The 25,519-nt window shown below is 35.9% G+C and overlaps 3 protein-coding genes across 7 annotated transcripts in view; all 3 read left to right on the top strand.

The window, feature by feature from the left end:
- ptprja (protein tyrosine phosphatase receptor type Ja) overlaps positions 1–9,532 on the top strand; it is a 38,035-nt gene extending 28,503 nt beyond the window's left edge. Inside the window, exons 16-29 of one of the 2 annotated variants that reach the window (XM_073812707.1) lie at positions 23–172; positions 316–529; positions 969–1,087; positions 1,370–1,451; positions 1,780–1,827; positions 1,938–1,946; positions 2,198–2,285; positions 5,278–5,368; positions 5,484–5,557; positions 5,648–5,782; positions 6,172–6,288; positions 7,518–7,678; positions 7,823–7,958; positions 8,157–9,532. In XM_073812707.1, the coding sequence (XP_073668808.1) occupies positions 23–172; positions 316–529; positions 969–1,087; positions 1,370–1,451; positions 1,780–1,827; positions 1,938–1,946; positions 2,198–2,285; positions 5,278–5,368; positions 5,484–5,557; positions 5,648–5,782; positions 6,172–6,288; positions 7,518–7,678; positions 7,823–7,958; positions 8,157–8,312 (1,580 nt within the window). In that variant the 3' untranslated portion in view covers positions 8,313–9,532. The remainder of the gene's footprint in view (positions 1–22; positions 173–315; positions 530–968; positions 1,088–1,369; positions 1,452–1,779; positions 1,828–1,937; positions 1,947–2,197; positions 2,286–5,277; positions 5,369–5,483; positions 5,558–5,647; positions 5,783–6,171; positions 6,289–7,517; positions 7,679–7,822; positions 7,959–8,156) is intronic. The other variant, XM_065289427.1, reaches the window with a different exon arrangement.
- A 909-nt stretch (positions 9,533–10,441) lies between these two features.
- On the top strand, positions 10,442–19,240 carry slc67a1 (solute carrier family 67 member 1). Of its 4 annotated transcripts, none has more exons than XM_065289431.2 (12): positions 10,442–10,592; positions 10,761–10,887; positions 10,975–11,178; positions 12,774–12,871; positions 13,051–13,196; positions 13,278–13,410; positions 13,838–13,947; positions 14,070–14,180; positions 16,334–16,434; positions 16,548–16,649; positions 16,750–16,870; positions 18,663–19,240. In XM_065289431.2, exons 3-12 carry the CDS (start codon positions 11,083–11,085, stop codon positions 18,845–18,847), a joined length of 1,203 nt encoding a protein of 400 aa, XP_065145503.1. In that variant the 5' UTR covers positions 10,442–10,592; positions 10,761–10,887; positions 10,975–11,082; the 3' UTR covers positions 18,848–19,240. The 4 variants fall into 4 exon arrangements, with proteins under 4 accessions (XP_065145503.1, XP_065145506.1, XP_065145502.1 ...); XM_065289434.2 differs by having other exon boundaries at positions 10,959–11,178; XM_065289430.2 differs by having other exon boundaries at positions 10,448–10,592; positions 10,848–10,887.
- A 3,633-nt stretch (positions 19,241–22,873) lies between these two features.
- otog (otogelin) overlaps positions 22,874–25,519 on the top strand; it is a 40,773-nt gene continuing 38,127 nt past the window's right edge. The window contains exons 1-5 of the mRNA XM_065288874.1: positions 22,874–22,967; positions 23,504–23,602; positions 23,684–23,841; positions 24,546–24,667; positions 25,092–25,300. Coding sequence (XP_065144946.1) covers positions 22,874–22,967; positions 23,504–23,602; positions 23,684–23,841; positions 24,546–24,667; positions 25,092–25,300 — 682 coding nt within the window. The remainder of the gene's footprint in view (positions 22,968–23,503; positions 23,603–23,683; positions 23,842–24,545; positions 24,668–25,091; positions 25,301–25,519) is intronic.

The raw sequence follows: 25,519 nt of genomic DNA, 5'->3' as shown, positions 1-25,519 counted from the left end.
TTTTGGCTTTGTGTGTGTGCAGGACCGGTTCAACCTGTAATAGAAAAGGCAGTAAACGTGATTGACAAAAAATACAACACATTTACTTTGAGAATTCAGCCAGAAGTCTTCAATAACTCAAATGGTCCTGTGCTTTATTATGGTGTCCTTGTGTCCTCCACCACAATCGTTGGTATGTTTGAGCAATGTTTAATAAGATACTGTTCTATGTATTTTTTACTTCCCTTCAATATTTTCCTCACACTTTTCTTGTATTAAATGATTTTCTCATTTGGTGCCTTTAAAAATCTAATTTAATGGTGAGTTTTACCTTAGCAGATGGCAAAATGGAGTTTGGCAAGTACCTGTTATATACCTATGAGCAATGGAAAGCAAAGCAGTGCTCAACCTATCTGGCTATTGTCAAAGAGATGGGGAATAGAAGTGTGGATGAACACACCATTGTCATTGGAGATCAGGCTAAATCGAAAGTTTGCCAGACTGAATCAGGTTACGTGAATGGGGAACTTGATGCTAAAGGCAGTTACAGGTAAATCAATATATTTTCGGTACTATTCTGAAACCTCTGTACTGCATATTGTACAATAAAACCCAGTGTAATGCATGCTTTTATTACTAAACTGAAATACTACACTGTAAAAAATACTTCGCTGCCTTAAAAATTTGTGTTGAATCAACTCGGATTTACAAGTCATTTCAACTTACTATTATTTATCTTGACTAGAGATGAGTTGTTATAACTACAAGTGAGTTGTTATAACTTATAAATTTAAGTTGACTTTTCTCAACTATATTTTATAAGTTGTGACAACTAATTTCTGTTGACATGACTTGTAAATCTGAGTTGATTTAACAAAAATTTTTAAGGCAGCAAAGTTTTTTTTACTGTGTAGTCTTAATTCTGCCATAATGTATGTTGCTAAATGTTGTTACTTCTCTGTTGCTGATATATGTTTTGCTTTTTGCAGTTTTGCTATTGTTACTTTTACTCATCTGGTGATGACGAACAAATTAGTAAACGAGTCTTATTCATACTACTCCATATCCAAGTTTTATCAAAGCACCATCATTCTGCCAGAAAACCCAGGTAATATTCAAAGCATTGACTACATCTCACCAGCCTTTTCCATATAACACATCACATCTCTGCTTGTTTGACTGATCAGATTTACATGAATTTTTAATACCATTAATTTTAGTACAACTTACACATTTGCATTTACGTATAGGGAAATGTTCCCGGCATACTTTAATGTTGACCTTCATTTAGCCTTCAAGTTATGTTTTAGACACACATAAAACACACACATTTGTTTTTTACGTTTATAATTAATGTGAGAGATAACATCTCTCTCTCTCTGTCTCTCAGTGGTAATTTGCGGGGCGGCTGCAGGAGTCAGTGTCGCTGCTCTTTTCATTGTTATCATCATCGGTGTGGTGGCTTGTAGACGGTAATATTGAAGTTTGGATTAAAACATGCATAATTCGTAACCCCTTTGGTCTTCTGACAAATTTAAGAGGAATATATGATATCTGATAAGAACATAATATTTAACACAATATCTGATAAGAAACGAATATTTAACATAATGCTAGATCAGATATGTTTGAATTATTACATTTATTTGCATGATGTGATTCATTTGAATAAACTTTAAATAATGAAGTTATGTATTTTTACATGACAGAAAGGTCATTTTATAATCTATGGATAGCAACTCGAGTTTTTTAGATGCTGTTTGTTTCTAAAAAGTAATTGTATCATTTTATTTGTCACAGGAAGGGGAGAAAAGATGATTCTTCTAGTGTTCCTATCCACTCCATAAGGTAAGTGTACAATTTTCACCATATTGCTTAAAATGCCTTAACAACCAATAGAAGAATAATTGAAAGATGCACCATAAATCTAACCTTTATTCACTCTTATTTGCTTACAGAAACAAAGTGTAAGTACTCAGACAAGTACTTCTGTGGTTTCTCTCATTTCTTTCTTTGAGCATTTGTGATTTGATATGTTTTAGGTTGGGTACGATTGTCATATTTTATATAAAGCAATGATTCAAACATCTCAATTTTAAAGACTTGAAAATAGCCTTTATTCTGTAAAGTAGGCCTATATGTTGAAATTCTATTCATTTTTGTATATCATACTGGCTTGTTTACATGTTTTCTATGGTCTTATTTAATGGTTGTATAGGAGTAATCCAATCAAGGTGGAAGATTATGAGGCTTACTATAAGAGGCAAAGAGCTGATTCCTTCTGTGGATTTGCTGAAGAATTTGAGGTGACTGCACATTTGGTTTCTCTGTATGTAACAATAATTCGTATTACAGCTACTTGTTTACCACTTATAGGGCCAGATTTCTTAACAGCTTGCACCATAGCAAACCATCATAACTAGCGCTGAAAGTGTGTGGTCTAGTTATTTTTGCATTTGCATTTGTTGGAGAGAATTTATGGGAGGGGAGTATTAAAATGATTCATTTTACTAATGTTTGCGCATGTGATATTACTAATTGAGCTAACAACAAGTTGAGCTAACAAACAACACAAACAGGTGCACTTTAAGACCGGGATACACTGCAGGATTTTTGCCATCCTTTTAGATAATATGCTTATCACACTGTGAGACATGTAGGGCTTAAACTTGGGTACGCAAAGGATGTAGACTGTATGATGATGACACTTTTTGAATCCTTGGCTGTGACAGCTGCGACACACTTTAGCGCAACATCACCAGCATACACTACTGGAAAACAAATTCCAGTACGCAGGTCGTAGCAGCAAACACACTTTGCGTTGATCATGCTGAATTTCTGACACTGTCAGAAAACTATCATAGGCTATCTTTGGTTGCAAGCCCGGGAAAATGGCTGTCTTTGAACCTCTCTCACTGTACGACCACCCATTAAAAGCCACGATCACAGAAATCACTACGATTGTTTCACAATGGCAATCTTTCGTCTGGGACAGCCAAAAATCGTGCAGTGTATCACGGGCTTTAGGCATTATTAGATTAGCACATGCAGGAGCATCATCTCTGCTTATTTGCGACCCTGACCTAGGCCCTGTTTACACGTACATGGTTATTTTGAAAAACTGAGACATTTCTCTTCGCTTGCGCCCTTCGTTTACATGCAAACGGAGAACTCGCCTCTGAAAACGATTCTTTCTAAAAACTCTGGCCAGAGTGGAGATTTTGAAAATCTTCGGTTGCACGGTTGCATGTAAACTGAGACAAACGGATGTTAAGGCAGCCAACGTCAAAGTATGCCTAAGAGCTCGCACCTACTCCAAAAGAGGAACAGGAAGTGATTTGTTGGCTTACGTGGGCTTGAGCTTCTCGTTACATCGCCACCTAGAGGTTTGGCATGCTCTTGATGGCATATATACACGGGTATGTGCCAACATTTTTCTGAAAACTGACATGTGTGCACAAAGTTATTTTTGAAACTGGAGAGGTTGAAATGTCCTTTTATGAAAATAGCCGCCCACGTGTAAACGTAGTCCTAATTTACTCTCTCTCAGGCCTAGTCCACACGCACTCGAGTATTTTTTACAAGCGTGACTTTTTTTACGCGGTTCGGCCGTTCGTCCACACAAAAATGCAGTATCAGGGCACTTAACTCTTTCCCTGCCAGCGTATTTAAATAAAGGGGCCAGCCAGCGCCGGCATTTTTCATGTTTTTCACAAAAGTTTAATGCTTTCCAGAAAATGTTCTTCTTTAAATATATAAACAAACAAAATATCAAATGAAAGAACAGACACTCTACTTTCAAAAAAATAAAACTTTCATCCTACCTTCATTAGTTCTCTTTTTATCACCTCTCAATTATGGGTAGGATTCTTCAAAAATACCAAATTTTGAGCAAAAAGCTGAGATAATTCCATTTTTTCTGCGAAGGACTTTTGACAGACAGATCAAATGCAGAGCGATCTTTAAAACATACAGTGTGTTCTTTCTCTTTCACGTGAGGCGCTACTTCCAGGTTGTATAAGTTGAGGAAGTGTGCCACCTGTTGGATAATAGCGGTATTGCGGAAAGCCGGACATTCTCGTCATTGGCAGGGAAGCATTTTCTCTTAATTGACGAGATCACTTTTTGAAAACCTCTGCCAAGGTGAGGATTTTAAGAAGCACCGATTGCAGTGTTGTCGTGTAGTACGTAAAACCAGGGGTTTTGCGTTGCGATTTCAGAGTGTACGACGTTATCCGCTGTGTTTGACGTCAGACTGTGCGTCATGTTTTTATCCTACCGGAATCGGTAATAACTTTTTGTTAGGCTTCTGAATGGCCATGGTGGCTTTACGATTTGGGTTATATCGCCACCTGCTGGTGTGGCAAGCTCTTGACAGCGCTTTATAGCGTGTTTTTGATTTTTCATGTGGTCAGAGATTTTTTTTAAACCGAGCACGTGTGGATGGAATTTTTTTGAAGGTTATAAAAATACCCATGTCGGTGTGGACTAGGCCTTAGTAGATTGCGTTGTCATTATGGTGGTGTTTTTTAATTTGTGCCTTTTTAGTAAATAAGCCGCAGATCGTCTGCGCTTTTTTGGAATTATGCTCTCACGCTAATTTGCCACGTTTAGTAAATCTGGGCATAGTTTTCAAAAACTTCTTTTTATTTGAACTTCTGTAGTAGCAGCTGCTGAAGAATGTCCTATTTGGTCAGATTTTACTAGATACTTACTTGTTTCAGTACATAGGCAAGATAACAAGGTGGTGCTATTGTTGTCAGTAGACCAGATGATATATACAGTGCATCTTTCTAGAGCAGTGGATCTCAAACTGGGGGTGTGATATGGTTCTGGGGGGAAATTTCACATACATTTTGTGTAATAAAACCTCAAAAAAGTAAAGCTCCGAACCAACAGTACTAAATTGTGTAAATCAATGTTTTGATTATTTCAAATTCTAAGCTGATTTCTAAGTTTTCATATTCGAGATTTCGAGAATTTTCTTTGGGGGGACAAAGGGATGCACCCTACACAAGGGGGGCTGCATGTCGAAAAGAGAACCACTGTTCTACAGCAATAACCAAATCTGATTATTCAGAAATGTTAAAGATTTTGTAACTTCCAAATAAATCTACTGGCTTTCTGAATTGGTAAATGACAAGGGAAAAGACAGACATCAACACCATCTTTTGATAAGTGCAATAAAATGAAACAATTAAACACTATAGCAAAGAGCCAAAGCTATGAATGGTTTTTATATACAGCTTTATTTTAAGTTTAATATATTGCTTTTATACTTTATTTGTGTGTTTGCAGGATCTAAGACCGGTTGGAATAAATCAGGCAAAGGCCATTGCTCAGGCCCCTGAAAACAAATCCAAGAATCGATATAATAACGTCCTACCATGTAAGATCCACACAGCACATGATTTTATCTATTCACACACTTAGACAACACTTCAAAACTGTTTATTATTGTCCATTTTGCCCACGTTTCTAAACTGTACATGTCTTTCTGACAGATGATTCATCTCGTGTTAAGCTTTCTATGCTCAACAGCCAATTTGATGACTACATTAATGCCAACTACATGCCGGTAGGAAGAAGAAATGCTACAAAATATTTGACTGGTTACAGCTGGCCTCTTTACATAATCTTTACAAACTCTCATAACATGTGTTTCTAGGGTTATACAATAAAGAAGGAATTTATCGCAGCACAGGGGCCTCTGCCCTGCACAGTCAATGACTTTTGGAGGATGGTCTGGGAGAAAAACATTTATACTATTGTCATGCTTACCAAATGCAATGAGCAAGGACGGGTACAGATTTTAATTCAGTACACCTTATCTCACCTATCAGAGTCTAATTTAATTTATTTTGTATCTATGGCTTTTGGTATTGGATGTATGTTTTTACTGTAGGATATAAAGGCTTCATAATACACATAGCACATTAATAGCCATATCTTTTCTAATAAGAACATATGTTATGTACAGTAGTTGACTTGCATAGATTAATTATCATTTAACACTATGTAAGCTTATATTTAGCAGTATCCTGCATTTATTTAATTATTATATCAATATTTAAAAATATTCAGACTTATGCAATTATTTATTATTGTTAAATGATGACTCATAGCTGAACTCAGCTGTTTTGCAAATGATATGCTTAAATTATTGCTGTCAAAATTTGTTGTGCCTTTAAGGTAAAATGTGAGAAATACTGGCCAGCAGAGATGAACCAATTTAACCATCTGAAAGTAACGACTATTTCCGAAATTCCACTGGAGGACTGGACCATACGTGACTTTGAAGTAAAAAATGTAAGTGTGTTTATGTTGTTATATACACAAAATATCCAAAAATAATACACATTATGTTACGGTATGTGGGCAGAGGATGAAGGAGATGATGCAGATGACAATATAAACAAGAACTTCGATAAACTTATACTAGAAAACAACACAATAACGCAATGAGCGAGGCAGCGAGCGTGGCTCTCGCAGCGATCAGGTGAGGCGAAGGACACGGGGGACAGTCTTTGGGTGAGCTGAAGCACTGCATTGGTTTTGGGATGGGACTGGATGATGACTTAATTTGTCCCCTGTTATAATTTTAACCTCAAAACTAGAGCTATTTTATTGGAGGACATTATTTAGAAAATCAATAAGAGATCATTTACATTCATAATCATAAATAAAGGATCATCCAGCCCCATCCAAAAGCACGCGATCAGCATAACATCGCCCCAGCTCACCAGGGACCCTTATTTTTAAAGCTTGCGTACGCACAAAACGGAGCTGGAAACGTGCGTACCCAGTTCCTACACAAAGGTTGTGATCTATAAAAAAACTTGACAAGCGAATGGGCTTGCTGGGTGGGATCTGAGGATGATTCATGTACGCACACTCGCAGGTTTTGCTTTGTTTTATAAGTCATAATATTTTTTGGCGTATGCCATTTTCGGCTTTTGTGCGTACATTGGGTCTCATTCACTAAGCATGCGTATGCACAAATTTGTTTGTAAAATGTGCGTACGTACAAATCATGATTCAACAAAAACTTTAATACTAAAATGTATTTTAAATGTATGCAATAACGTAAGAACAACTTAGATCACACGTGGGCAATAATCATTAACAAGGAAAAAGAACCCTATAATATATATTTGTGTTATATATTTTTCCTTGTTCATGATTATTGCGTACGTGTGGTCTAAATTGTCCTTACGTTTTTGCATACATTTAAAATACATTTTAGTATGAAAGTTTTTGTTTAATCATGATTTGCAAGTTAAAACGTACATACTCACATTTAACGAACAAATTTGTGCGTACGCATGCTTAGTGAATGAGACCCGTTAACTTTTAATAAGGATCCTATGCAAAGTTTTATAAATGAGACCCCAGATGAGTAAAGTCCTTAAACTCCACAACACAAAAAAAGTTTGTGTTTACACAATGTTGAATCAATGTTATTACAGTTATTGAAATATTGTTATTTGTAATGTTATCCTTTAATATTTTTGGATAACTCTGTCCTATCCTTACAGGCGAAAACAGGTGAAGCCCGATCAGTCCGTCACTTCCATTTCACTGCATGGCCGGATCATGGAGTTCCTGAGACGACTGAGCTTCTCATCAACTTCAGGCACCTGGTCCGAGAGCACATGGACCAGTACTCACGGCATTCACCCACACTTGTCCACTGCAGGTACTGAACACTTGAGTATATGTCATAGAAAAAGATGGTGCACCTACTTACAGAAAAATACTATGCTTTCGAAGTAAAAAAGTATTTTAAAAAATATAAAGTAGTAATTAAATATCCTATATTCTTTTTGTTCTCATAATACAGTGCAGGTGTGGGCCGGACAGGAACTTTGATCGCCATTGATCGGTTAATCTTCCAGATTGAGCGGGAGGGTGTAGTGGATGTATTTGGGATCATCCATGATTTACGCATGCACAGACCACTGATGGTACAGACTGAGGTAATGAGTTAACATTAATATTTCTGTTTTTATTTCTGAACTTTTTAACTAGTTCAGTTTGAACTTTATTTAGTAAATTTACTAAAAAAGGTAATGCACCAGTTTTATTGAATGGTACCAGGTTTAATGTGTAAGAGTGGCTGTTATCATGTTCTTGTTCTCTAACAATGCAGGCCCTTGCACTTTCTAATTTTGCAGGATCAGTATGTGTTTCTTAACCAATGTGCCATGGACTTCATCAGGTCTAGGACTGGCAACAATGTAGATTTGATCTACCAGAACACAGCTGCCCTCAGTATTTATCAGAACTTTGAACCCTCGAAAAAATCTAAAAATGGCTACCATAAGGCCTGATCCTCTACCCAGAACATATTGAAATGATGCACTTCTGTAAAAACTTTTAATTGATTTAACTCAATTTTATTTAAAGAAACCAAAAAACTCAGAATATATTTATTAAGTATTTTCAGAAGTATTTTATTAATCAAGTTTTTATTAAGTACAGAAATGCAGAAGCAGTGCTGTTTTGTAAGAATTTAGTTAGGTAAAAAAAGTTATTTCAAATATTTCATGTCTTTTCCATTACTTTTTTGTAAAGATGTGCAATAACCTGTAAGAAATTTATCCTGCTGAAGAATATGTGACAAAAGATTCTTTCTTGAATATATATATATATATATATATATATATATATATATATATATATATATATATATATATATATATATATAATAGTCCTACAATTGTAACTCAGTCTGTTTTGCATTTGTCTGCTGCAGCTCTTTTCATTTCGTCTCATCAGATAGGTACAAGATTAAATCTGATTAGCTACTCAGGGTTTCAATATTTAAGGACAAGGCATGAGGTGGGTGCATACCAAGGGCTGTTATATGGATAGGTAATAGCACGGTTGAATTTAATTTTGGGCTTAAAAATGACATAAAGTCATGTAACTTATTTATCATGCATTTACTTTCTGTTTTAGGCTATATGTGCAGGACTAAATACAAATCTTTAAGCGGAGTCACTCATTCGCTGTTATAAACCAAAATATTGCTGTATAGTAAACTTGTTTCTTTTGTAAAACATTTCTTTCCTTTGCCATCCATCTGTACAATAAGAATAAACCCACCCACACCTTACTATACATTTGGCAACTTATACCAGTAGTCAAATACTAGTAGTGCATTAATGAAACGTAGTAAGGACGAACCTTACTATTTGCTTTAATTTAACATCAATATAGATGTTGACCGCAATAAGTTTTGCAATAAGCATTTCAGGTTCATAATCAGTTGTCTTTGGATTTGTTATATTTTGTATATGAATGTTCAGTACATAGCTGATAATTTATTACAAAAAACTGTGCACTTAAAATTGTTATATTTGTACATAAATATATATTTTTTTTTATCTGTTTTTATCCACAAAGTGTGCAGGGACCATTTGCTTTGTGTTGTTTTAATTCTCTGTATTTTTCTGCACAGATTTTTTTATTGTTTATGGATACTCTGCTGGTCACAGTAATTAACATATAAACTGTGTATTATTGAAATAAATAATGCTGCACTTAATTTTACACTGCTGTGGTTATTTGTGTGCGCTTGCACTTTAAAGTATGTAATAAAAGGTTCCCCGTGTTTTACTCAGTTGTACTTGCCTGCTAAACAGTTTTTTTTTTGGAAGATAAAGCGACTCACTGTTGGATGTATATACAGTCTCTCTGATTTGTCCCAGTGGTGTTGGGAGGGGAGGGTGGCTTTAGGGGCAAGCCCTATATTTTATCAAAAGTTCAACGCAGGTCAGAATTCGTCATCATGATGTGTCTAAACAGTATCTGTTCCGGCCCGCAGGTGGCACTGTTGACAACACACAGTCTTTTTTTTTTTTTTTTTTTTTTACACACAGTCATTTACACTTTTCACAACTTGCAGTGTCTATGTATGTTCAATAACTTTAATCAAAACCGACTCGAAAAATAGCATTTAAATGCACTTATGTTATTATGAGTACGAATGCCAAGATTTTCCAGGTTAAAATAGTCAGCCAGGCAAGAGAAAAAGCAAAGGAAAAAATCTGTAAAACATTATAGAAGCTACATTTATGTGAAGGGAGATACAGGAATAAAATAACATACAAAAAAAGACATGCAATTAAGGAAAAAGATAGAAAAGCACCAAGAGTACAGACAGATTAAAAAATTATTGCAGACAACTAATTTAAAGCACTGTGATTGAGGAGTATGTTTACCCTTTTTTAGTTGTTCCTCGCAACGTTCCCTTTTCCTGGTTTATCCTTGTGATTCATATTCGGTTTATTCGGGAATGGGATAATGCAGTTGTATATTTGATATGGGGGACATTGGCAAAACCTGGACATTTAGGCAAAACATACAGCGTTGATTATCTTGGCTACCAACAGGTAATCGCGTACGTATGTTGTTTTACTGCCCATTTAGTCACGCCTCCGGTGTGCACGACACACAGAGGAAGAGGAATTTCCTCGGCATTACTCTCCACAAAATGGCGAAGATTTTGCGTTAAGGGTTACAGTACTGTTTTTTATAAACCATTCCGGTTACTGGTCATTTGTTACAGCATGCATTGCTGGACAGTTTAAATACAAAATGCAAAGGTAAATATTAGACCATTGTCAAGTTTTCAATGTATTGTATTATACGATTAAACATAGCGTTGTTAAGAAGTATAACTCATATATTTTTAGAGTTATGAACCCTATTTATTTCGCATTGTAGTTTTACTAAAATGCATGCATAACTGTTCAAAGTCCTCTCACTCACAGCAGGGACTGTGTCGAAGTTCAGCCCGGCAGGCACATTCCTGGGCTTTACCTTTCCCTCACATTAAATGCTTTGTCACTTTTACACAGTTCTCACCGTTCAGCAGCTGTATGAAGCTACATGACTCAGGTAAGTTAAGATTTGTTCTCTTGTACTCATGATGAGTCAGATATAGTGGAGAGGCTGAAACATTTGATCAGGTGCTTTTTATTGTAGGCTACATCAGGAGGAGATCGAGTGGAATGAGAAGACTATTGGTGAATTAAAGCTGCATTAATTTTCTGATCGGGAAAGTTACATTTTTAGTAACCAACGTTATAGATCATGGACGCTGCAAAGAAGCAGAAAGTGATTTATATCACCTACCTCATCGCAGCTTTGGACATAACTTGGCTCTTCCTTCAGTTCTCCATAACACCGGTAATTTGTCCAGCTTTCTTTTACATTTGACAACAAACGTTAAATATTACCACATTTCTAGCCATTTTTACATTTTCATTCATTTAAAATAATTGCAAAAATGCTTATGCATACTTTAGTATTTACAACAGAAAACTTGTTTATTTGATCATGTGTTTTTAACTTTATAAATATTAAAGTTAACTAAATATTACAGTATACATTTGTAACTGCCTCTATACATCAATACTATAAATTAACAAAGTTTATTACACGGCTCTCTGGAATACTTGATTCTGATTGGTCAGTTGAGACATTTGCAGGTTCGTTCTTTTCAAATAATAACCGCTCCAAAATAATAACGCATAGCCGGACTACTTGCACGAGTAAAATCGCTCCGCGCCAATAAAGATCAATAAAGATTACTGTCTGTTTGGCGCCATCTTGTGACAAACACTCGACAACCACGACAAGACACAGACAGCTTACTGAGACTGAACTTGACAAAATAGAGCATGACAGCTACGAAGCCAACACACAAAAAAATACAGAATGGGCATTAAAACTTCTCAAAGACTGGCTAAAAGAGAAAAAATGGAGACAGACAAGTATGAAGCAGAGGATCTTAATAAGGTATTACGATCATTTTATGCATCTGTGCAAAGTTTCGCGGAAGGATAAAATGTTAATTTAAAACAAATATGCCAATAAAATGTTTCAAATTCATATTCATGTCCAGTTTTTTTTCTTATGTGGCAAGTAGCCGTGTAATAAGCGGGATAATGTAGAGGCAGCCAGTAGTTATTGGGAAATAAGCCCCTTCAGTGTGATACAAGACCCTCCGCTTCGCGTCGGGTCCTGATCACACTGTCGGGGCTTATTTCCCAATAACTACCGGCTGCCTCTACATTATCCCTTACTTAATAGCTAATTACTATAATATACTACAGTTTATTACAATTTACAGTTTACTAAAGTAAATAAAAAACCTGTACTGCAGTTTTTTTCTATATCTTTAGATGCACCAAAATATTTTTTTTTAAATGGAAATATGGGAGGAAATAAAATACGCATTCATTGTTTTTCCTGGTTTATATTAAACTGTCATTACATGAATTAGAAGTGAACCGATATATCAGCCTATAATCGGTAACTGACTGTATAAGTGATTTTTCACACTATCGGCAGATAGTTTAAAAACAGACGTTTGTCATGGCAGATATATCCTGTCAATCAAAAGAGAACAGGAAAATGCAATGAATTTGAGCGCTGTGTATAGAAAATGTAAAAAAATATGATGGTCATTATATAAATAAACAAAACCCTCAGAAAATATAATCTTCAGAATTTACTTAATGCAAGTTAATATAATCATAAAGCTATTGGTATTGGTAGATATCGATCTGAATATCAATATATCAATCTGAATACGGAATATCAATTTTAAATAGGTATTGGTAAATGATGACAGATTTTTCATTTTTGGGGGACTGTCCCTTTAAGTTGTAATTATGCTTTTGTTCTAGGGGTTAAAGCACTCAGTCAGCTAGAGAGACAGAGAAGTGTTATAATAAATGGGTTATATTGCATTATAAGTTGTGTGATCTTTTAAACAGTATTTGGCAAGGAGGCTTGGATTCGACACTATTTGGTTCGGTTATCTCCAGACAACCGTTGGAGTGATTCAGCTATTGGGAGGTCCTATATATGGAAGGTAAGAGCTCATTTCTTTTTTCTGTGTGTGGTAAGTAAGTAAAATAGGATAAATGCATCTTTGATTGTGTGCAGAGTGAGAACACCAATTGTGTTATCCTTTTCATATTTTAAAATACATCTATTAAAAATATGAATTTTCTGTTTATATGTGTGCAATATCAATGTGTCTGTTCTCAGATTTGCAGATGTGTTTGGAGCGCGTGCAGCTCTATCTGTGTCCTGCTTGGCTTCAGTGGTTTATTTCTTACTGCTGGCAGCAGCCGATAGCACTTTTATGCTTTTTATACACAAACTACCTGCTGTGTTCATGCATGTATTGCCAGGTAACAAAGAAATAATGAACAGTTATGCATGTTGTTGTTCACACAAAGTATATGTGAGCACTAAACTGCATGTATGTCTAGGAGCTCAAATGGTGGTAGCAGATCTGTCAGAGAAGGAGAAGCGAGCTGATGCTCTCGGGAAACTCGGTCTCTGTTTTGGCATTGGAATGATCACAGGATCATCACTGGGTGGGACCCTCAGCACACGCTTTGGGTAAGATACACTACACCACCCACACATATGCAAACAACTTAACATCCCTTAACATGTAACAGACTGGCCATGTTTTTAATGTGTGTGTGGAACTAATTTATTGTGTATGCTTGTACTGTATAGTCTGGAGTTATGCTAGATGGGATTTCACTAATAGTCTAGGTGCTTTTTTTCGTCACTTGTATTAAACATTACTATCTCACTACTATGGTAATTACATCCTTGGCTGTGTTTGCACCACTACCGGATTTGGATAATTTGTTTACCCTCTTGCACAGACAGTGAGAGCAAATGAACAATGGTTTGTTCAATGGTGGACAACTTTGTTCAACGGTTACCAAAGTAAATCATGTCATTATCAAATGTAGATCAGCACTGATCCATTGCAATTGATCTTAAACCGCAATGATTGTGTGGTTTTATGCAGGGAAAAGTTTGCAGCATATTTTGCAGCCGTAGGGAGTTGTGTGTCTTTGCTGTTGGTGTGGAACTTCATCCCTAAACAGACAAAAATACACACTGCGCAGGAGAGTGACAGTATGACATACAAACAAACACATAAGACACAACCACACAACAGAAATAGACTTGTGGTAGATATTCACAGCTTTATTTGATCAGACTTGTATATATAAATTTGTGTATGTTTGTGTCTTTAGAAAAGGGATCATCTAAATCTGTGTTTAATTTGGGGGAGATCACCAGATTAATGAAATATCCAGGTGTTGCCAAAACATTTACAGTGAAGATTATTTCTGGGTTGCCAACAGGTGAACACACACATTAAAATATTTTTGCTGTTACCGTAACCAGTTTGTGAGTGGAGTGGACCGACAAGCATGTCTGCTCTGCACTTAAAGAGCACCTATTGTCCGATTCACGTTTTTAAATTTCCTTTGGTGTGTAAGTGTGTATTAGTACATGTTAACGATATGCAAAAGGTACATACCCCAAAGTAAACGATGATTCGAGTAAATCTCTTTTCTTGGACTACAACAAACACACAGATTGTAGGCGCCAGTTTACTTCCTTGGATTAGTGATGTAGACAAGACCGACATTATCATAATTTCTCCCGCTTCGGACTCACAGCCTGTAAGTTAACTCCTGTTACCAACCGAATCTTTCAAATATGATAAGGAACCAGCTGACGTCAGGGGTTTTCAGGGACATTCAGGCCAAACGCAACGTACATATTAGCTGGCCAATCAGGACACAGAGCTTTTAAAATTCGAGTGTTTCAGGAAGAAAGTGAAATCCGGAGCTACAAAAATGTATGGTGTGTGGAAAATAATGTGTTTTAAACCATAAACTATGCATACACATTGTATTATACCAAATAAACAAAATAACATTGTTTTTTTCCCAATAAATAGGGGCTCTTTTTACCATTTCCCATTCCTCGATCACTCCTCACTTACTCCTCGCTCCGTGGTCACTCCATAGAATAATTTGCACATAGTTAACGCTTCACTGTAACTTATTTTTTATATCACAAACATATGTGCAGAAGATCAATTAGTTTTAAAGGCGGAGTGCACAATGTTTGAAAGCCAATGTTGATATTTGAAATTACCTAAACATACACGCCCCTACCCCAATAGAATCTGGACCTTCTTTTGATAGACCCGCCCCACACATACACAACAACGGCAAGGATGTCGGTTAGTAGACACACCCCTTACTGCTGATTGGCTACAAGGGTGTTTTGGTAGTCTGCCTGACCCCCTTTACCAAAGCCTTATTCAAATATTGTGCACCCTGCCTTTAAAATAAATATGCACATTTAGGAGGAAAAACATCAACATGCTTTATTGGAACTGTATGCTAATATTTCCCCAACCAATATTTTTCCTGAGTCTGTTATATTAGCAATTATAATGTTACCTAGCTAACAGTCATTTCCCCCGGTTTCACATACAAGGCTTTAAGATAGTCATAAACTAAAACACGTGTTTGAGCTGTGTCAACTGAAAATAATTTGAACAGCGAGGCAATGACTTTGGAGGCATAAAGACAGCTCAGAGAAACATTTTCGGACACACTTCATAGGCAGCGTGTTTGAAATATAAAAAATAGTGCATTTGTGACAACTAATCACATATTTGAAAACTATAATACTAATACTAATTTCTCGCTAAGAATGCGATTAAAAGATGTTTAAAGGTGCAATGTGTAATTTGTAGAAGGATCTCTTGACAGAAATGCAAAATAATATATACAAAACTATATTATCAGGGGTGTATAAAGACCTTTTTATAATGAACAGTTATGTTTTTATTATCTTCGAATGAAACGTTTTTATCTACATACACAGAGGGTCCCCTTACGTGGAAGTCGCCATTTTGTGCTGCCATGTTTCTCCAGAACCCCTATCAGACTTTTTTTGCTAAGTTGTCTCCGTCAATTACATGTTTTTCCGGTGGTGGGTACCATAGCTTCTCAATGCTTTTCAAGCAGTTGACTGAGCCCTTGGTTGCAATTCACAACCTCACCACTGGATGCCGCTAAAATGTACACACTGCACCTTTAAAGTAAAAAAAACTTTTTTTTTAAACTAAATTTGTGCTCCAGTCGCTTCCTTGGCCTCCATTTTATTTTTTCGACTCGACCAGGCTCGACCAATCCCATTCTCATTGTACACCCACACCAAGAATTGTGGGACAGGACTATGGAGGTATCTCAGGAGTCAGGAAGTAAACAAACATTGGATTCAGATGTGCCTTGATGCCTTCCTGCCTTGAGTTTTCGGACGCAGCAAGAGTATTTCTGTTCCAAATGCGCTTCACCAAAATAACGCTACTCCCACTCCACTCACATGATTATTCTAAATTTCTTATTGAACATATTGAAACACTTAAAAGCAGTAACATATTTAAACATTGTCTGTGTTTGTTTTGTCATTTTGTCTATTTCTTTTTAAGGTATATTTCAAGTTATGTTCTCTATCATATCCATGAACTTTTTTCAACTTCAGCCAGAGCAGAATGGCTATTTGATGGCCTACTTTGGCATTGTACAAATGGTAAAAAACACATGCACATTTGTTTTTAGTCATATACCAGACGCATTGTTTTATTTTAACTGTTGTAACTACTCTTGTTTAATAAAAGTCACCCTGGTTTCTCCTTGTTTCAGGTGATCCAAGGTGTTGTAATTGGGCGCCTTTCTTCTAGATTTTCAGAATATTCTTTAATGCTGTTCTGTATTGGGTTGTCCAGTTTAGTAGGAATTGCAATGGTAAACATTTCACAACACAGATTATGAAAAAGCTTTATTATGTAACTACCCCAAAATATTCTGTGTATATTAAATATATGTATATTTTTTGTGTTTTTAGGCTATGATGACCAGTGTGTTACACTTTTGTTTAATCGTGATACCAATGATGTTCTCTCTCAGTGTCTTCAATGTCATCACAGATAGCATGTTGACCAAGAGTGTCTCTCCATCTGACACAGGTAAAACACACATGCCTTACAATGACTGCGTTTACATGCAGCCAATAACCCGTTCAAATCCGGAATATTAGCAAAAACCCGGTCGCGCACGTCCATGTAAACACCGGCAAAAACCCGAATATGCTCATATTCCTGTTTTTAAAATCCCGAATATTACCCCTGGGTTACCTCTTTTCTAACCCGAAATTTTGGTCATGTAAACGCGCATCGGGATATTCCCATCAAAAGGAACATTGATTTGTGTACTGCGCATGTTCTATTCGCAAGGAATCTTGGTCTTTTGAGTAGAGAAACTTCTTGTATGCGCCAAAAAAACCCGCAGGGAGTAGAAGTAAGCATGGCGAGAGAGATGCGCCACACTTTTAGAGCGAGGAGGAAACCAATTGCAACAACCGCGTTTTTCACGTTAAATTAATATATAGCTATTCTTGTTTTTCAAAGCATACATGTATAATAAAGGCCAAACAGATTGGCAATAGTTATGAGAGTAACTTGTTTTTTTTTTTTTTTTTTGCGTGAATTTGAATTCAAAATGTAATACTATGCTATTCATATTTCGTTAAATACAGAATGTGTGAAAAAGTTAAAGATGACAGAATAACTGTAGCGTCGTCTGCATCTTGATGCAGTTTCTAAGATTAAAATTACTTTAATTTAACTGATCAACACAAATACAAAGTGGCATAATATAACTGATTGCTTACCAGCACTTAAAATAAAAACCTTAGGTTTTTTCTTTGTGCAGCGTCCGCTCCGTGGATAAGGATGTTGCAATAACGCCGGCGGCTTTATTATTAACTGACTGAATACTTATACCTGACATTTAGATATGAAAGTTTATCATCAACAGTACCTGCGTGAAACATTATGAAAATTGGTGATCATCTGCCGACTCGACTGTTTCTGCACGTTCTCAGTCCGCTTAATTAAACGGCTTTTCGTTCAATCCGCGTGAGGTAAACATTTTTGTTCTGTACTTTTTTACTTGCATGTATTTCTACATATTTTCGGCCAAGTAACACTCAGAATATAATGTAAGTTATTATAGATAGCATATAAGCTTGTTCTGAAAGGATGACAATTATAAAAATGATCCATCCAGCTTAATTTAGCCAAAATAATGATTTATTAGTTTTCATACTTTATAGATGTTAATTTATCTACTAATATATTATTGAAAATGCCATAAATAAATATTCATTGCCTTCTGTAAGCTATTGCATTCGTTTTGTTTTGTACATTTATAGTTGCATGAATACTGTCTAATTTTAATTTCTTTAAGACACTGTTGTGTTCTGTATTTACCGATGCTCTGTAAATATGCACTTAAAAAACCTTCTTGTTAGAAAATCGTTCTTCAAAAAGTATATTTAGCTGAAGCCTAGTATAGCTTGTTAATCTTTTTCTCATAAAAGGAAAGACATGTAACTTAGCCTACCCTGCTTCTACATCGGTGCAGCTTGTTCTGGATTTAAATAATGATTTTATTTTAGTAAATGAAGGCGGTAAAACCGCATTGCGCAATAGTGAGCCACGCAAAATCACCGCATTTACCTTTTAATCACAGTTTACATCGGGATATTGCCAATTCCATGTATACAGGGGTAACTCTCTCTGCTCACGCATGTAAACGGATTATTCCGAATGTTTCAGAAACCCGAAACCCGACCTTAACCTGATCATAACCCGAATATTTACAGCATGTAAACGTAGTCAATGTTGTCATTAAGTATAAGGCTGCCATAAAGTGCATTTCAAAACCGTGTGTGTCATGTCTGTGTTGTGTATACAGGAACCATGTTAGGTCTGTGTGCATCGGTTCAGTCTCTCTTGCGAACGGTGGGCCCGACCATTGGAGGATTTCTTTATGAGACATATGGGGTGCCATCTTTCGGATACATAAAGTTTCTCATAAATGCAACTGTCTTCACCCTTCTGCTATTCACTGGGGGGCGCTCACAGCCCCAAAGACCATGAGATGTGAGAAGAGAGTTGTTTTTATCATGCTCACATTGTGTGAGAGATAGCAGTTTACAACATACCATGGACATCTAATTTAATCACAAATGAGCCAACTAGTCTCAGTTTTTGTAAATACCATAGGATTTTTGTTACTGTCAAATATAAATATTTTTTTATATTCTGATAGGGTAAACTTATTGATTTTTTTTCCTTTTTAAAATAAATGTTAATATTCTTTTATTTAAAGAACTATACATTTTAAAGTAACAATTATTATAATGCTGCTTTATGAAACACATGTGAAAGGACAAATATGTGTCCTTTTAATCTTAATAATTTTAAATACCATTGTATCTGAGTGTACTGTAATGAATTTTCAATAAAAATCTGTTATTTTATTTCATTCAATTCATTATTGAATTTGTTCTGTTCTTTACAATACATATGTTTTTTACACCGCATCATTGTAGGGGTGGACACATTTCACATTTGTCCTGTCTGATGTGGTGAAAATTCTGCTTCTTATTTGTCAATGATACCATGTTTTATCTCTTGAATAAAAAATGTCCACTGTTGGTCATGTCTGGCTACATAAGTCATTCCTCTAAGCCAGTGGTTCTCAAACTGGGGGCCGCGAGATGGTGCTAGGGGGGCCCCAGTTTTATGACATTTTATGACAAATAAATTAATTTATCATGAATTCTGTGGAATTAAACCTAAAAATATAAGGCTACTTGCCAACAGCACTATTTTGTATCATTCAATATGTTTGTTTAATTAAAAGTTGAGTTTTAGAACAGTTTTGTCATAAATTTTCTTTGGGGGGGGCGCGAAGAAATGCTCCGTACACAAGGGGGGCCGCACACTGAAAAAGTTTGAGAACCACTGCTCTAAGCATTCCTTTCCAGCTGAACATTTACATTTATGCATTTTGCAGACGTTTTTATCCAAACCAACTTACATTACAAGGTTTACATTTTTATCCATGGGTGTTCCCTGGTTCAAACCCATGACCTTTTGCACTGCTAAATGCAATGCAATGCTACCACTGAGCTATACTGTATATGAGCATGCTATAATATACATATTAAAATGTTCAATCATTAAACATGCAACATGATCCCATTATATAGCTATTTTGGATTAATGAAGTTTGATACTTCAACTTCTGTTTTGTAGTATTTTATGTTAAGGATGTTACATGTTTTTCCCATGGACTTCTGTAAAATGTCATTATTTTGTTTGCGGTCTTTAAATGGAGTGAATTGAAATATTCATTCATAATTGAACTATTGAATTAGAAAAGTGCTCCATGGACCATGTCATGAGCATATCTGCTCTGTTGTATCAGCATTATTTTGACTAATTTATTTGTGTAACTACCACAAATCTCCGGCTTTTAAGAATGTTATGTGGATAGAGAGGGTGTGTCCTCCAAGTTAAGATGCTTAGTACTGTTTAGTATTTCATTAGCTCGTACACTTAAATCTATCAGCTGGACCGCAAACTTATTTTAAATGAACACAAAAACAAATAGTTAAAATTCTTCAAGGCGAAACGAGTGCACCTTGCTCCTGTAAACATGACTCCTTGCAGCTCCGGGACTGTGCGTTAGTGACGTTCATTCATTTGCATATTGTTATGTTGTGGTGGTGAGATGCGCGCGAACAGACACACAGGAGCGAGCGTGAGGAGTAGCTGAATGCAGACGGGAATATGAGTCGATAGTGAGAATTTTATTCCCTTTCAAGTGATTCGCAAGAGTCACGAATGGATCCTTTTTTAACTCCCGGAAAGAAACTTTTTTTAATCTATTTATTATTCTTTATCTTAATATATCAAGGTGAGTAGCATGATGCTGGGCTGCAGTGTTATCCTTTTTGAGAAGTTGTTTGAGGAAGACTAAGATTAAAAAAAAATGATATAGATGTTTTTTTTATTATAATGCATAATTTGTTACAGACTTAATTCGAAATTTGTGCATTGTTGAATACAGAACGTGTTACGCTGCCAAAAAAGAATCATTTCCAATCATTATTTGTATAAATACAGTAATGCGCCCATCATTTGTTTATTTGCAGCACATATTACTAGGGGAAATGAAGAACTGAATTTAACAAAGCAGCATGATTTTGAAAGGTAAGCATATTTACATTGCTGTCCACATGGATGGAATAAAATTTATTTGTTAGTTTTTATTAAAAATTTATTTTTTAATATTACTAATGATAACGACGATCGTCAAAGTACATTTTGCAATTTTTTGTATAATTTTCGCAGTTAAAAAAAATGATGTGTTCAATTGTTTAGTATAGACATAGTTTATCTTAGAGGTCTTGGGGTCTGTAATAGTTGTGAAACAGACTGGTAAAGCTCACTTGAAACGCCTGCGAGTCTCTCGCTTTTCTGTCTAACACAAGTGCTGATTAGCTGTGTGTGAGGAACAAACCGCTCGTTGTTCTCTGTGTGTCCCAGCAGCGCGAGCAGGATAATGCTGGAGAAATGGGATCCCGCTTCCCAAACCGAGCAGGTAGGAGAGCTGAAGTGATGCATTGAAAAGCGCACAGGATATCTGCGCTAGATGCAAATGCATAGCATTACAGAAAACAAAGTGTTTGTTAAATGAAAATGTGTTTTCTTGATCTATGACAGAAGAGATATTATTCCACATAAAGATACTGCAGTATACTATAGCATGTATTGTAGTTAACTGTAATAACATTTAGTAAGGGTACTAAAGTGCTTTGAACTTTACTATAGTAGATTTTAAAGTAGCTATACTACAGTGGTGATACATTTAATAAGCTAATACGACACCATAGTACACTATACTGAACTATTTGTGACCCTGTTTGCAAAATCCAGTTTAAAGTCTCATGGGAGCTTCAAAGTTTGATTTCAAACATCAATTTCACAGTGATTTTAATCTTTGACGTGACCTTACTCAATGTTAAAGATATCAAGGTTATAATTCTTTAAATTATATAGGATGATTTTTTGTGGAAAACAGTAAATCATAACAATTACTTTTTTACAGACTGTGTCACATATAAAATAATGACTATAATATACTAAAATTTAATACGTTTTAAAGAAAATACTACAGTATTTTGTCATGCGTATTTTTTTAATGCATAAAAATTAACAAGTGTATGTTGATAATTAATGTGTATCTAAACTGAACGTTCATGCTGTAAATGCATAATATACCCTAATATGTATATGTATATTCTTTTCAATAAGGATTTCTTGCACTGGCCATGCAGCTTGACATATTCAAAAACATATATATATATATATATAATTAAAAAAAATTACAACAGCCACAAATTTAAATAATTGCATTAAAATCAGATACATATTTTTTATTATTGATGTAAGCACGACAATCTTTAAATCAACAATCTGAGATTAATGACAGATGTTTAATAATTAAAATAGAAACCCCCCTACATCCCCCAGCTCTGACTTTGTTGGGCTCTTTGGGACAAAAGCCGTCATTTCGGTGGCAGTAAAGCGGTTTCAGGTGTCCGCTGGTCGCTCAGGATTGCTAAAGCTGGAGCGGCTGTTCCCCAGAGCCGCTATTCACAGAGACACACTGGCCCCGTTCATTATTTCAGAATACATCTCCTCTACAGCCTCGTAAGCTACATAAAATTATTGAACTCTCAGATATCAGGTGTGATGGGGAAAAGCGGGCAGAATAAAGCCAGTTTCGGTCAGAAAAGAAATGATTTAGGAAGTGATTGGCTATCTCATGTACCCCCACCTTACATCAATGTAATAATGATTCCAGTTGCACATGCTTCCAGCTTCTATACAGGTGAACAATAATTAATTAGGGTTTTGATTGAAATTCCTTTCTTTATAATTTTATGGGAACAAATAAATTGCCTGAGTTGCAGAACACAATGTTGTATAAGTAATATAAACTCAGTATTTGTTTTCATAGAACAAAACTTTTTTGGACTGACTTTTTAAAGTAAAAAAGCTCAGTGAAACATATGAATGCATTTATTTTAATAAAGTGTAGTAACTGCAATGGATTTTTCTCTAAAGAAAATCTTATTAGAGAGCCACACATCATCAGCAGAGCAAACAGAAGCCCAGAAGCCATCATCCCGCAGAGCTAGTGGTAAGATCACAAGCACAATACCTTAGCAAGTGCTCCAATGCTCTCTTTGTGTCTGTATTACCTTCCTACTGAAAAAATGCAATGTGTTTTTAATTTCACTTTGATTCAATGGGTGGAATCTAGTTGTGGATATATTATATTTTTTTAAACCTTAGATGCAGAAAATCTCACTAGATTATTTATGTATAAAATTTGCATAACATTTTGAGGCAATTAGTAAAATAAAAGATGGAAATCTTCTTAATTTTCAACTGGAACTCTGTCCCCCCTCCTTGAAATCCACTCCCTGGAATTTCCGAGTCCCCTCCATTTCAAGTCCTGGTTATGATCATTTGAAATGTGAGAATGTGCCCCTTCTTTCAGTGAACATCTGTTGGATAGGCTGATCAGTGTCATCATTACACACAAGAGCATGATTCATTTATGCTTCAATGAGCACTTTAGTAATTTGCACCACTTTCACCAAGCACACACTTAACGTGCATCATGTCTTAAGATCGATGTCAATGTGTCACATTGTGCTTTAATTCATACAGGTGACTGTACATCTCCTTGCCTGAATGGGGGTCAGTGTGTCCATCCAGATGCCTGTAACTGCACTTTATACCATGCTACTGGAACACACTGCCAGACAGGTATTGTGGATGATACAGGGAAAAGTTTTATATTTCATTTTGATATGATGCAGAACTGCAATAAAAGTTGAAATGTTTCAGTCCCCAATCTAGGCTTTGAGCGAGAGATGACGTGTCGCTCGTGGGGGCAGTACAACTACGAAACTTTTGATGGACTTTATTACTTCTTCCCTGGGAAGTGTAGCTACACATTACTGAGAGATTGTGAAGACAACAGTCAGTCAAGCGTGAATATACAGGTGAACTCTTTAATAAAATCTACAGATTTCCATTACTTTTAGAATTTGGGCTGTGATTTTATTTTTATTGTTGAGTTTCATCAGTTATGGTATTAGTTGTAGGCCACATATAGCCAAACAAACAGTAAGTTGGTTGTATTTAGTGTATTGTGTACTTTAGAAGTTGATATGAAGTTTGAGTAGGCTGCTATTTTGTGCTATGTCTTTGTGAGATGATGTGTGTGTGGTTTTATGGGTTTTTATATAGCACAACACTTGCCTTAGGAAGATTTTTATTGGCGTTCATAGAGAAAGTGATCTCATTATTATAGTCATTTATGCCCATTACAGTTTAATACAGTAATTACAGCCAGGGCCAAAACAGAATTGGCTTTGTTCTCTTTAGGCTCACTGATGGGAATCCAGAGGAGGTGAACTACCTCAGCCAAAGTTTCTTTAGGCCATTTGCTTAAGTGCCAATATCATTTATCAATGAACTGACCGAATGGCTGTAGTGCAGTAGTGGAGAACTGAAGCAGCATTGGTCTACTATAGATAATAGGATTTCAGTCTTTGAATGGTATTTTAATCTGTATTTGGAACTAGCTGTTGAAAAGTGTATCTTAATTTAGTTATTTTTTATTATTTTAATCTCTGTTTAACTGTAATACGGTGAGATTTTTATATCCTGTTATGATGCTTTATTTCAAATTATTGATTCACAGGTGCATAATGACCCGGAATGTCATTCTTTTCCATACTCCTGCACACGTTCCATCAGCCTCTTCCTGCCGTGGGAAGGGGAGATTAGGTTACAGAACTTCAGTGTTACCTTCAAGGGTCAAAAGTAAGTGAACATTCACAATCAGCCAAACCCTTGTCACTTAACTTCAACCCGACCTACCGCACTGATGTATCTCATGGATTCTTGAGCCCTATTAGGATATATTTTCCATGCCTCCTCCGCAATAAAATTCTTGCATTCGGATAAAGATAAATTTGTGGTAGATGTGTGACTTTATAATTCGAAACACCTGGAAATGCGCTGCACGTTGGGTTAATAACACGATCATTCACATGACCCGGATACTTGGTTTGTATGTATATGGAATAGCCTAATTGAATTTTAAATTTGTATATATATATCACTGACTACCCTTTGTAAATTATAAAACCTTATGTTCCCCCAAGAAACAATTACTATCCGAATAGGGCTTTGTAAAGATCTTTATGTGTGTGTCTTTCTAATAGCTGTATATTTTTCTCTGTAGTGTGCAGCTGCCCCATAACATCCATGATGTTGAGCTTGAGCGGATATCTGACTACATTATAGTGTCACAGCCACAGGGTTTCACTTTGGCCTGGCAGGGGCACACTGGCTCTGTGTACATTAAGATGAGTCCTCATTTTGTGGGACGTACCTGTGGACTGTGTGGGAATTTCAATGCTGATGTGCAGGATGACCTGAAGACCAGTTACGGTAAGTTTCTCGCAGTTTTTTACAGAACGTGGCAATGAAGGCTTACAACCATGCTTTGAATAAAAACTATGTGGAGGAAATAATAAAATGTTATTTATTTTGAATAAAATTCATTTTCTTTCTTGTTTGTCAACTCAGTACTAGGACCTGCTAAAGACAAAAATGCAAACTTTACCTTCCTCCAATATATTCAGAATTATATCATTAACCCGTTTTTAT

This window comes from Paramisgurnus dabryanus, chromosome 2 (assembly GCF_030506205.2).
Source record: "Paramisgurnus dabryanus chromosome 2, PD_genome_1.1, whole genome shotgun sequence".
Classification (NCBI taxonomy): Eukaryota; Metazoa; Chordata; class Actinopteri; order Cypriniformes; family Cobitidae; genus Paramisgurnus; species Paramisgurnus dabryanus.
This window is presented reverse-complemented; position numbering and strand designations above follow the sequence as displayed.

Excerpts from the sequence above, each read along its gene's own strand:
- slc67a1 (XM_065289431.2), top strand. The coding sequence starts at position 11,083 with ATGGACGCTGCAAAGAAGCAGAAAGTGATTTATATCACCTACCTCATC. Across the intron at positions 12,872-13,050 it reads GGAGGTCCTATATATGGAAG|ATTTGCAGATGTGTTTGGAG; the intron begins GTAAGAGCTCAT and ends GTCTGTTCTCAG. Across the intron at positions 16,435-16,547 it reads ACTTTGGCATTGTACAAATG|GTGATCCAAGGTGTTGTAAT; the intron begins GTAAAAAACACA and ends TCCTTGTTTCAG.